Genomic DNA, 13,842 nt, shown 5'->3' with positions numbered 1-13,842 from the left:
CCTACCACCGCCACTCCCTCCGCCCTCACCTACCTCCAACCATTACCCACGGCTCACCACCCCACCACCCCCCCCCCGGGCCACCCTGGCTCCGCCACCCTCATCCGATAGTATTTGCCTAAATTATAATAAAAAATATTTTCTGAAAGTTTTCCACTCACCAACCAAATATGAAAAAATAAGTGATAAAACCACTCAATTTCCAGGAAAATATTTTCAAGGAAAACTTTTTCAGAACAAAATATTCTCCTTCATACCAAACGCACCCTCTATGTTCATTCATTTGTTGAATTCTCGCTAAATATATATTAATTACATATCGAATATTCCATATGTAACTCTAATAACTTAAATGAATTGAAGTTGCGTTTAATGTGAACAGAAAAAGAGGGATGAAAAAAAATATTTGGTGAAATTCATTTTATATGTATCAAAAAACCAGCATAATCGATTTATTTCTATGTGTAAAAATAAAATCAAGTCGAATTAAGACCCCTTATCCCAAACATAAAGCCTCGTATAGAGCGTGTTAGGTGGGAAAAAATAATTTTCATGGAAAATGGAACTCCAAAAAATTTCATGCAAAATGTTTTTTGATATTTACTTGGTGAGTGGAATTTTTTTTTTTAATAAAAATACATTAAATATTTATAATATATTAGCGAAGTGATTTTTCCTTTTTTGATGAAAAAATATTTTTTTCATAACAAAACAATAGAAAATGACTTCCTTAAGTAAAAAAAAAATGTCTGAAAAATAATTTCAGACAAGGCCAAATAAACCTTAAGACAAAGAAAACGGAAAAATGACAGAGTTGACATACTAAACAATCAAACACCCAGAAGTAGACACTTACTGCTGTGATCTCTGAAAAATATTTTCATTTGATTTTCGGAAAAGTCTCTTTTGAACTTAAGCAGATGACTTGGTTAAAAAAGCTTCGAAAATCTTTCTAGAAAAGTGCCCTTTTTATTTAGCCATCTTTTTTTTTTCTTTTCTTTTTTGTAATTTTTTTAAAAAAAGGAGAAATTAATATATCTTCCAAATCCAAGAGGACTTGCTAAGTGATGCTAATCAGATAAGAAGTATTTGGAAAGAAATATCATAATCAACATGAAATTACTGTAATAATGATGTTAATAGTAAGATAACGAGAACATTAAAGTTAGATTACCAAAGATGATGATGGGAAAAGCTTTTAGAACCAAAAATAATAAAACTTCTATGAAGTATTCTGAGTAGTATGCAGTGCCATCAAAATGGTAAACTTTTGCTCACATCTCCACCACTTAGAACCAAATTCCCAATAAAAGAAATGAAAAAAAAAAAAACCCAAGAGCGCATAGTACTAAACAAACTAAGAAAATTAAATGAAATTAGTGTGGTTAAGATTAATTTGGCCGCAAAACATGGTATTATTAAGTGGTTTATTTTGGTTGTCATAATTATCCAATACCTATACGAAGATAACAATTATCCGATAGAATAGTCGAGATGAATGCACATTACCTGGACACCATCGTCCTAACAAAATTAAAGAAGGAAGATTATGAATAAAAAGTGAAAGGTAATAATTACCTGTGCCAAGGACCACCGCCCATACAGTGAAGAGCTCTTTAATGGGCAAACCACGCTGCCCTGCCTTGTGCAGATCCACCTTACAACCTGGGCAATTCTCATAGTATCTTTTATTCAGCAGCGTCTCCTTAATTCCCTCTTCGCCGCCCTCCATTTTTGATTAATTGCCAAGCTTTAATTGGGGAGAGAGGAGGAGGAAGAATATATAGTATAGTAGAAAACGAAAGCGTTATTCTCTTCGTCTATCTTTCACATGCACCACATCTTTCTTTTTGCCTCACTTCATGTGTACATATATCAATGCAATTTTCTGATCATGTAAATCGTGGATTCACTCCGTCTTTCTGTCTCTCTTGTCCTCTTTTTCTCTTAATTACTCATTCAATGGCCCAACTAACCCTCTTAAATTACAGCTTGTTTGGATGCTTATTATCTATTGTATTGTTTCTTTAAATATAATATTTATTTTAATTATTATTAAGTATTAAATCGGTCGTTATATGATATTTTTATTAATGCTCGATTCAGTGTGGCACGTTTCTTATCTTACCTTCCTTATTAGTATTAAATAACCATATTGTAGTATTTTTCTTATCTTTTTATATAATAAATTTACCCCTTATTTTATTTTATTTTTGTGATATTGTAAATTTATTTTTAATATTGTTTGTCATCATAAAACGACGACAAATAATATATAATATATTTAAATATTATATTCATTAAAACAATACAATATAATATAATACAATATAATATATTATAAAACTATATGTAACATCGATCCTAACAAGTTTAGGTACCACCACATTTTAAGACTCAAAGTCTCAATAGGTAGACATTTCTCATTATGATTCTTTTTCGAACCAGCATGTGCGACTGTGGGGGCTGTTATACTTTTTCTTCTTACCATTCTCTCTCTCCCTACTTATGTGGTAATTTTTGCCTTTTAAAATATATTTTTTTATCATCATGAGAAAAATTACAACACATATTACTATTTTATTTATAGTTTTTAACTATTTAAATTTTATTTTTAAAATATTGTGTTGTTTAATTCAGTTTAAATTCAAAGATTAGTCAACTTGACTCTCAAGAAATAAAAAATACCAAATATAAATTGGGGCGAAAGGAATAATTTATTTCTTCGATTGAGGATTTTTCACGTCATATATAAAATTTAACCTATTATAATATACTTATTATTTATTTTGTCATACCAACAACATTTTTCTTAGAGATGTCTAATGCATTTTAAAATCATGTGTATAAGATTTTATTTTCCACAATTTTGTTGTTTATTGAATTTGACCAGACACACTCTATCACTTTATCAACATTTTCCATAATATATTAGAAGTTTATTTGCAGGAGCTTCATAATCCAGCATATTATGCTAGAATTTTTCGTGTGCTAGAGTTCCAACACAATATGCTGGTAGTTTATACGTAGGAGTTCCATAATCCAGCATATTATGCTGGAGCTTTCCATGTTTCAGCGAAATAGTGCTATTTTTCCATTACTATTCCGAAAACTGGCTAGCCCGTGCTATTTTCACCGCGTTTTGAGGCTCGAAATGCCGTATCCCAAAAAAAAGTGTAGGCCTAAACCCAAAGTGGAGAATACATACCATAGACTTGGATTGTGACATCAAAATTCACTTATATATATCGAACAAATCTTTTCTGAGTAGAAAAAAACTTTTCTATACTCTAGTTGAATTTGTTATCTTGAATTACAAAAAAGTTCAGCGAAACAAGAAATAATACTCCATAACGTACAAGTATATATTTTAGATGCAAATTCAATAAGTATCTCCGTTGTAGCAGAAACATTTAAAGCTTAAAAACTTGTTAATTGTAAGGCGAAGATAGAAAAATATGTATGAAATTAAACCACAAAACCTTGCGTCATTCATCACGTAGATTTGTGTAGGGCTCGAGGTTCAAACATTCGTTCACATGATTACAGAATAAAGGTGTTTATTAAAGTATATTTCAGTACTCTCACACTGCATGACAAAATGGACAACAAATGGCTGGATCAAAGAATCCAAATCTATGTCATTTTGTGTTTGGATCCTACATTGTTTTGGCATGCATGAATAAAGTGTTAAACCTAATTTTTTGGTTTTATATTGGTAGGAAATTTTGCAGGTAACTTGTGAGTTAGATCGATTTAGATCTAGACTAATGCTAAACCCGATTGAGAAACAAGATATATATGCATGAGATCCAATTTGCAACAGGCATCTTCAACCCTTGCACTATTTTTTACACCAAAATAATACAAATTAATTCTAACCCATTACAGTATTTTTTATACCAAAAAGAATATTCCTTTTATATTCTTCTCTTTTCTATATTGTATTATTTTCTTTTATCTAAATTTATTTTTTTATTTCATAAAACAAATCCTTTCTTTTTCTCCTTTTTATATATTCATCCCATATAACTCATATTCCTTTCTTATATAACCATTTAATATAAAATTATTTTATACCATAAATTTTTAAATAATATATATTGTAAGAAAATATTATACGTTATACATATTAATGGATAATTCAAATAAAATGACAATGATAAGATATAATTAAATAATTATTACATTATGTTAAAATTTAATTTAATTTCTACATAAATATTCAACTTTCAGGATTAGTATATTGCTCCCACAAATGCTCTATTAATGCATTATGAAGTGAAAATGAACATCTTTTACCTTAATTTTTTTGTGTCGAGCTAAACTTATTCAAATCGGTAATTTTCATTGCCATTTCTACTATTGGGGTTAAACCTTCCCAAGCATCTTGAACTGGTGCATTAAGATCACACTCATCCTCGATTATCATATTGTGTAGTATAATACATATATCATGTAGCACGTTCAACATCTTTTCGACAAGATTCTTGTTTCATCGCGAAATATTCATCTTTTAAGAACGTGGTTCACTAATAGTTTACACAATAGTATTTTGGATATATACCGTCAGCTAAATAATAACTCACATTACATTCTTTTCCTTGAATAACATAATGGGCGGGAAGAGCAATACCTTTAGCAAGATTGCAAAACAAATGTGATGAGTCTAAAACATTAAGGTCATTATTGGTGCCGAGCATATCAAAATATGCATGTCATACCCAAAGGTCATAATCAGCTACAACTGTAAGAATAATTGTTGGGGATCCACTACGACCTGCATATTGTCCGGCCCATATTGTTGGATATTTTTTTTCATCTCCAATGCATGCAATATAGACTACCTAGCATTCCTGAAAAACCACGCTACTCACCGAAGTGAAGAAGCCTTGCAACATCGTTAGCTGTTGGTGATCTCAAATAATGCTCGCCAAAAACCTCTACAATAGCTCGACAAAATCTCTTAATGCTTTCAATAGTAGTTGACTCTCTAATTTTCATATATTTGTCAGTGGCATCCGCTGGCGACCCATATACCAACATTCTAAACACAGCTGTAATTTTTTGTAAAGTAGATAATCCAATTCTACCTAGTGCATCAGCGCGTTGTCCGAAGTACGTATCGTGAGTTTAATTGCTTTAGTTGAGTTGGAAATCCTGAGTTCTTTTCCCTAAATGATGTTAATTTTTATAGATTGAATAATGTGTAGAGATGTTTTACCCAAAGATAAATTTGAGATAAGAACGATATCCATCCGACGGTTGAGATTAGTATGAAATTCTTCAAACGGTTGAGATCGAGATAAAATCTATCCTATTACATGTAAAATTAAGATATTACATAAAAAGTATAAGTAATTACAAAATTTATAATATGTTAAACTAAAAGTGTTCTATAATAAAAGATAATAATAAAATATCGATGAATAATAATAGTGTTGATAAATAGTATTACACCAATGTGTTACACTAAATTTTACTATTCACACACCAAAATGGTATTAGAAACGATGTTGGGCTGGAGCATCAAAATACCAAATCATACATCAAAATAGCATTTGGCGTAAAAATTGGCACAAGGTTGGAGATGGTCTAAATACCCCAAACATAAAAACAAGAATGGTGTTACTTTCTTTTCTTTTTCTTGCTTTTTACTAAGTAGGGAATAAATGATGTTAATATGCTTGTTCAGAAGTGTATGTAATAGGCCGAAATTAATTATATATTAATTAATTATTTGAAAGAAAGAGAACTTTTTTTTTAGTTAGTAGTTATTGGGTCAAACACTATACAACCTTAGAAATAATTTTCACAAAAGGATAAAGAGTCTGGGCCAAGCCCATTCTCCTAGCTGCCAGGTTTGAAGTCACGCTTGAAAAACACAAGTAAAAGGGGGTTTGTTAGTTCTAAGATACCTAGAGGAGCAGAGTGACGGCACTGTAATTAGATAGAAAAAAGAAAAAAAAAGCTACAGGGGAGTAGGGTGGAGAGGACGACGGCTGTACTAAGAGTTAGGAGTGGACGATTCTTGCAATTCAACATTGGTGCTCAGGTACAATATTTAGCCCACCCATTTATTGTTCCTCAAAGTAAGAACAGTTGATTATTTTGGTAATTATTGGTAATTATATTATAGTATTGATACTATTGGTAATTATATTATAGTAGTGATAAGAATAGAATTGGGGAACAAGAGTTGCAGACATTATGACATTTTTGATGCCTTGGAAACAGACATGAAATTTAATAATAGAGGAAACCTCACCCTTTAGTGATGACAAAACTCTTTAAGAAAGTATTCTCAAAATATTGCTCATGAAATAATCGGACTGTGCACATAAATTAATTCCGTTATATTCTATTACAGAAGAGGAACTCTATGACCCAAGTATCTGTAGTCGGTACATGTATATTAGTGAACTTAAGTGAAGAATTTGGTACTTATATCTTTATATTTACTATATGATAATGATTGGAAGAATAATAATTATATGCAAATGATCTTGAGGAAAAAAAAATAAAGAAGAGAAGTAAATGTAGGATTTGGAAATCAAAAAGAAAATCCGTTCAGATTGTGCACTTGAACATATTTGGACTTTAGTATTAAAACTGAGGCACTGTTTCGCTACTAATTCTTAAGTTAGGCAGATATTGACTTTTTCTCTGGTTCGAGTAATACTTCAGAAGAATTGTAATTAGATATCAAGTTGGACCATATTGGCAAGTAAGTTGATATTATAAGTATGGCACTTAGTAGATGAAATGTTAGGATTCAATTCTAAGCTTGAAAGTAGGGGTATTTATATTTGACTCCGACTAGCCTAATTGATATCGTTAATTAATATTTTGAATAGATTGAGGACATTGGAGGTCGTTTGGTTGGTGTTCTAGGCTTTGCAAAGTTAGGGAACTTCCCGTTAGCGAGGTAAGTGAGACTTTAAGCTTTGATACTTGCTTTTCTAAAACCCGTTTTGAAAGTGTATTTTCTCTGCCTGGTCCATGTGTTGGGACAAGCGTGCGCTTGGTAGAGTCGGTGGTCTTAGACTAGCCGCAAATATATTAATTTTATGAAAGAAAAAAAAAATTATTTTATAAGTTGTTTGACAGTGTGATACGGCTGTGCGCCATGAGGTTGGGTTTTATAGTTTGATACGGCTGTGCGTCATGATATTAAGTTTGATACGGCTGTGTGCCATGATGTCGAGTTTGATACGGCTGTGCGCCATGATATTGAGTTTGATACGGCTGTGCGCCATGATATTGAGTTTGATACGGCTGTGCGCCATGATATTGAGTTTGATACGGCTGTGCGCCATGATATTGAGTTTGATACGGCTGTGCGCCATGATGTTGGGGCATTGTGTATGCCTTTGTACATCACTCGAGCATTGTGTATGCTCTGTTATATATTTGAGGCATTGTGGTGCCGTTGTGGACTCACAGGTGTGTTGGTAAATTTCTTTCACTGCAATTATGATAAGTCGTTAGTGGGTATCTTTATTGGTTAATTCTTAATAACTCTGTTGATACACATATATTGGGTTACTGTATAATTATCTTAGATACTATATCCATATCATTCGTGTTGTAGTGTGTTTGTATTTTCTAACACTTGTTCCAGAGGTATTTAAAGTGACGGGTCGAGGATCTTAATGGGTTATATTTACGTATAACTCACTCCTTACCTGCATCTCTATGCAGATACCGTTGCGGGAGATAGAGCTAGTGGCTGACGAGTTTATTCGAGTAGATCCTATTGCTGAGGTGAGCCACCGCATTGTTCGTGGAGGCTTTCGTTTTAGACTCACTTAGTTCGTGTTAGTTATTTCTTTTCTTTGGGGTTTGCATACCCGCCAATAAAAACTCATATTACTCTGTTAGATGCTCCATGGTCTTTTTGTGGGATTTGGGCTAGAATTTTATTATTTGGGTGATTATTGATTTTTCCTATTAATTGACTAAGGTATTGGGTGATAGTCATTACCTCTTTAGTTATTGATAATATTTTAGGTCTGCACTTTTGCTCTCAGTGTTTGTGTATATGGTTAAACGTTAGAGAAATGGGGTTTGCCTGGCAGGTGGTGTTAGCTGGGTGCCAGTCACGTCTAGAGGATAGTTTGGGATGTGACAGTGTAGCTGCGTAACAAGAACAGACGTCATTGAGTATTTAATTTGAAGTTAAAATAGTAAATTACTAATCCTTAATCATTTTTCAATCCAATTGTTATAATTTATTTACAACTCCTATATGTCGAGGAAAATATTAGAGAAGAAAAGGGTGTTTACAAAATTAATTAAATAAGAAGGGAAATTAGTCAAACCATACTGTTTGTACCTCAATAATAAATAGGTTAAGAGAATTATTACAACAACAAAAGTTAAAGAGGAGGGGTGGGGGTGGAGGTCACTGAAATAAAAAGCGAGGTACATATTCGTGAAACTCCAGGAACACCCCCACCCTTTCCTGGTCATTCAACCCTTCAACTTTTTCCGACAACTATTTGCTTTCCCAATGAATAAAAGTTGCCATATTTTCGTCTCCTTATCGCCTTCCGTTTCTCTACTTAATTCGTCATAGATGGCAAGCTCGATTTTTACTCATGATTGAATTTCTGTGGACATTCAATTTTAAAATACATTAGTATTTAATATATTTTGAGTTGAAATACGTCTCAGTCATGTTTTAAAACTATTTATTCGTTGATATTGACTTATTGAGTGAGAATTTCATGGTAGTTGCTGCATCATATTTAAAATTCTGATTTAGAAAGTCCAAATGAAACAAATAACTCTTCCGAGTCAAACTAAACAAAAAGGAACCAGCATCCGTCTAATGAAGATTTAGCAGTGGTGGAAGTAGATCTAGGGGATTCAGAAATAAAATAAAAAATAAACACGTGATAAGCTAAGGAAATTTAATATTTAATATATATAAATAAATAAAAAGTTAATCTTGTTATAAATAGTATTTTATTATGGTGAATGTCTATATTTAGATAGATTTTAGAGTTTGTTACTTTGTGGCTACGTCATTTTTTCTCTATAAATAGAGGGGTTCTATTCCATTGTAAATTATCTCAAAAAATCAATAAAACTTCTCTCTTTCTTCTTTTCTCTGTAATACTGTTCTTCTTCTTTTATTGTTTCATAACATGTTATCAGCACGGGACTCTACCGTCTCAAAAAATCTCTTTGAGAAGACTAAGGTATAGTTTTTCTGCTCTTTTAATACTGATATTATGAAATGAAAGTTCGTTGCCCTTGAAATTTTGGGCAAGAACTATATGTCATGGGTATTGGATGCTAAGATAATTTACATTATGTTAATATTTCTTTTAATTTCTACATAAATATTCAACTTCCAAGATTAGAATGTTGCTCCCATAAATGCTCTATTAATGCATTATGAAGTACAAAATGAGCATCTTTGTCCTTAATTTTTTTGTTGTCGAGCTAAAAATTATTCAAATCGGTAATTTTCATCTACTACCATTTCTACTGTTAGAGTTGGCCCAAGTATCTTGAATTTGGTGCATTAAGATCACACTCATCCTCGATTATCATGTTATGCAATATAATACATATAGTTAATATATGGTAAAACACATAGATTACCATCTGACCTTGTCCCCAAATCCCTATTGCACACATGTAAACTACATGAATAATTTTATACACTCAACCTTTCAAAAATATGTTCATGACACACCACTTTTGTCACGACCTAATTTCCCAACCCGGTCGTGATGGCGCCCTTCGTGAAGACAAGGCCAGCCAACAGAACGTTAACACTTCTTTTAACAATTTCTTAGCATAAACAGGTCTAAATCATAGTTACTGAATAAACATAATTGCGGAAATAAAACATAACATAACGGGGAAAAACCATCCCAAACTCAGCCTGATGATCGGGGTGTCACAAGTCACGAGCTACTACAGAGTTGGTGAAAATACTACAAGTCTGGAAACATAGTCTGAGATGTATAAAATATGCAGAAGATAAGGAAGAAACGAGGCTGTGGACGTCGACAGCTACCTCGTCTCTCCTAGTCCGCCTGGTCTGGGAGGAAATCAGCGCTCAGGTACGAACTCAGCTGTGCCTGTCTCTGCACACATGGTGCAGGAAGTAATGTGAGTACTCCGAACCAGTGAGTAATAAAAATAAATAACGACTAAGATATAAAATCCCACAAGGCCACAAATGATGCTATCTCAAGCAGCAACATCAAATAAGCAGTAGAAACCAGTGAAATATAGTAAGAAAATCTCTTTTGAAAAATAATTAATAAAACAAGTATGCTCAAGTAGTAAGTCAGCCATTGTTACCTGACCGGTCAGCCATTGTTACCTGACCAAACGCGTATTACAGTGCCATTGTTACCACTGGTCAGTCATTTTACCTGACTGGTCAGTCATTGTTACCTGACTAAACGCGTATAACAGTGTCATTGTTACCACTGTTCAATATCAAATCACTCTAGATGGATACCCGCGCTCACTGTGGTTGTGCAGACTCCGGAGGGGCTCCTACAGCCCAAGCGCTATCAACAAGGCCTGAAAGCCTGAACAATATCAATACGAGGCCTGAAAGCCTCCTCACCTCACTCATCATGCCCTCACATAAGGCCCTCGGCCTCAATCGGTCCAGAAATAGTCAACAGCCCCTCAGGCAACAGTAAAGCAATAATACTCAGCTCAAACAATAGTTCAAATATCAGTTTAAAACTCCAAGTTTGAGTAAATATGGCTGAGTTCAAGAAACAGTGTAAATCACATGGACTGAGTTCAAATAGTATTTCAAACAGTGAGGAAATCAGTGATGATAGTTCATAAAGAGTTCAAACAGTCGTCAATAAGCCTCAAATATGGCAATAAGCCCAAATCATAGTGAAAACATCAAGTCATTGCTAATATGCGGTAAAATATCCTCCGAACTGGACCAAGTCACAGTCCCCAATAGTAAATGACCCCGCGCTCGTCATGGAACGCGTGCCTCATCTCAACATAGCACCAAGTTGTGCCAATCCGAGGTTTCAAACCCTCAAAACATCATTTAAAATCATTACTCACCTCTAGCCGGTCAAAAGTCTAGCTCGCTATGCCTTTTCCCCTCGAATCGACCTCCTCGCGCGTCGAATCTGATCAAAACCACAAGGAATACATCACAATAGGCTAATGGGTCATAACCCAATCGAAAAGACTCGAAAAATCGCAAAAATCCGAGCTCTCTAGGTCAAAATATCAAAAAAAATACCCAAAACCTCGTATTTATAGAGTAGCCCCAGATTTTCACCTCCGCGGCCGCGCAAATATGACCGCGGTCCGTGCAAAACAAGTGCGGTCCGCGATAAGATGAACGCGGCCGCGCCAACTTTGACTGTAGTGAAAGGTTTCAGTATTTTGGCCATAACTTTTTCTATAGATGTCCAAATTGTGATATCTTTACCTTTTTGGAAACTAGACACGAAGGGCTACAACTTTCATTTTTGAACCAACTCAAAATTCCTTGTAGAGCAAAAGATATGAGCTTCCGAAGTAGGACCAGCGACCTGCAGATCTTCATGACCGCGGCCGCGGTCACTTTTACGCGCCCAGCACAAGGCCAGCGCGCCCCGCGCTAATAGGACCGCGCCCCGCGCGAAAATGACTGCCCCATCCATTTTCTAGGTTCCGGGATGTCCGTACTCGCTCAAAACTCACCCGAAACACACCCGATGCCCCCGGGACCTCAACCAAAAGCACCAACGCATCCTAAAATATTATTCAACCTCGTTCCAATCATCAAAGCACCTCAAACAACATCAAATTACCCAAAACTCATCGAATTCAAGCCTAATTTTCTAAAAACTTCCGAAATACACTTTCGATCAAAAACCCGACCAGACCACGTCCGAATGACCTCAAATTTTGCATACATAGCCCAAATCACCTAACGAAGCTACATTAACTCTCGGAATTCTATTCCGACTCTCGGATCAAAATCTCACCTATCAACCGGAATTCGCCAAAATACTACCTTCGCCAATCCAAGCCTAATTCTACACCGGACCTCCAAAATAAATTCCGATCACACTTCTAAGTCATAAATCATCTCCCGAAGCTAACCGAATCACCGGAAATCACATCCAAGCCCTCTAACTCATAAGTCAACGTCCGGTTGACTTTTCCAACTTAAGCCTTCTTAAAAGAGACTAAATGTCTCATTTCTTATCAAAACCAATCCGAATCAACTCTAACTCACCACATACCGGTAATGAAACATGAAGAAGTAATAAATGAGGAAAACGGGGCAGTAATACCTGATACGACGGGTCGGGTCGGCACATCCTCCCCAACTTAAACCAACGCTTGTCCTCGAGCGTACCCAGAGTTGTCCTAGAAGCTAACCAACAGCTGAATAACTTTACCAAGCATATACCCGGGGTGATCCCTCGTCACCCTATCTCGCATAGGTCCGATAACACAATATAGCTGAAATTTTACAGTCCATCTAAACCATAAACCGTAGAACCACCTTGCACTTTCCGAAATCATACACAAGATCAGGACCCCACATCTATACTCAGAATAAACCCGAACCAGCTGTAATAACCCATACCTGCAACCTCAGGTGAGATCATATGATATACCACATGGTCCAAACACTCGAAACGGTAGCCTCTATTCACAGCAGTTGCCTACAATAACCAAATACCGGTAGAAAACCTCTTATCAACTAAGGTCTTATTCCAACACTTTCATATAATGCCAACGATAAATGAAACATGCTATAAACCGTAACCATTTCTCATATCAACCATTCATGAAGCCGCTTCCCCTTTGACTAATACCACAACAGATTTCCGAGTTGAATCTCGATATTATCCTTCTAACAAGCTGAAATCAAATCTGTCCATATTCATTAATGACTCCAACGATCACCTCGAATCCAACACACCACTCTGGTGACACGACACCTCAATGCAGGCCTAAGCCACAACTTGCATAATACACGCACCAATGAGGAACGGTCTGAACATACCCAAATCAGGACAAATGACTCAAACGAAAGAGTTGTACCTCAAGCTCATCAACACCATTACAACCCAAGGCTGAGACCCCGTCTCACCTCATAGAAATAGAATGCCTGAATCTACCTTGAAGGGTCCTAACTCCACGTAGCCTCACTACAATGCGCGATCATATCCAAACACTGTTACACATGAAGCACCTCAAGTCACTATGATCAAAAATCGACAGCCACGCACATTTGATGTCTGTAACCAAAGCAATTCATTACATCCACGGTGAAACCAATAACATATGACACACAACCCGATAGGCCATAACCAATACTCCATTTACTGAGCAACACTCAATCACTCTTCCCGCTCGACTTCCTCTATGAATCCCAAATAGGACCGCACCACATGTGCCTATAGCCAACAAGTCATGACATCCCACAGCACAGAAAGCAACTCATAGATCTCCCCAGATCCCTAAACAAGCTCAATAACGATAGATCCAACCTATCCTCAACAATGCAACTCGGGACTAACCAAGCTAACTCAAGCTAAATACGTAGCCACATTGGCCTGCCAACGAACTCAATACCAAGAAGCCTGAAGCTGCTCCTTCCACTACTATAACTCCTGTCAGAGCCGTACAATACGGTTCCCGGCACCAAATCAACATCAAAATCCACAACCTCGCCCGAAAACATGCCCGGCCACAAGGAACGCATCCGAAAAGGTCACTCAATACCGGAACTGAATCAATGGTAGAAACCTCTGCACTGACATCCGTCGCGAAGGCCCTATTAAGGAAAGAAATCCTTCTCAGTACGTCCGCTGAATCTTT

At 35.6% G+C, this 13,842-nt stretch overlaps 1 protein-coding gene and 1 long non-coding RNA gene across 2 annotated transcripts in view; one reads left to right on the top strand and one right to left on the bottom strand.

Moving 5' to 3' along the window:
• Positions 1–1,972, bottom strand: part of LOC109241160 (protein ZINC INDUCED FACILITATOR-LIKE 1-like) — a 15,282-nt gene extending 13,310 nt beyond the window's left edge. Inside the window, exon 1 of the mRNA XM_019407882.1 lies at positions 1,579–1,972. Coding sequence (XP_019263427.1) covers positions 1,579–1,732 — 154 coding nt within the window. The 5' untranslated portion in view covers positions 1,733–1,972. The remainder of the gene's footprint in view (positions 1–1,578) is intronic.
• Positions 1,973–5,839: 3,867 nt separating this feature from the next.
• On the top strand, positions 5,840–7,998 carry LOC109241155. Its single transcript, XR_002070188.1, has 3 exons — positions 5,840–6,055; positions 6,858–6,928; positions 7,705–7,998. It is a non-coding gene; the product is annotated as an uncharacterized LOC109241155 (long non-coding RNA).
• The last annotated feature ends 5,844 nt before the right edge of the window (positions 7,999–13,842 follow it).

Source organism: Nicotiana attenuata, unplaced genomic scaffold, assembly GCF_001879085.1.
Source record: "Nicotiana attenuata strain UT unplaced genomic scaffold, NIATTr2, whole genome shotgun sequence".
NCBI classification, from domain to species: domain Eukaryota; kingdom Viridiplantae; phylum Streptophyta; class Magnoliopsida; order Solanales; family Solanaceae; genus Nicotiana; species Nicotiana attenuata.
The sequence above is the reverse complement of the archived record's forward strand: the minus strand, read 5'-3'. Positions and strand labels throughout refer to the sequence as shown.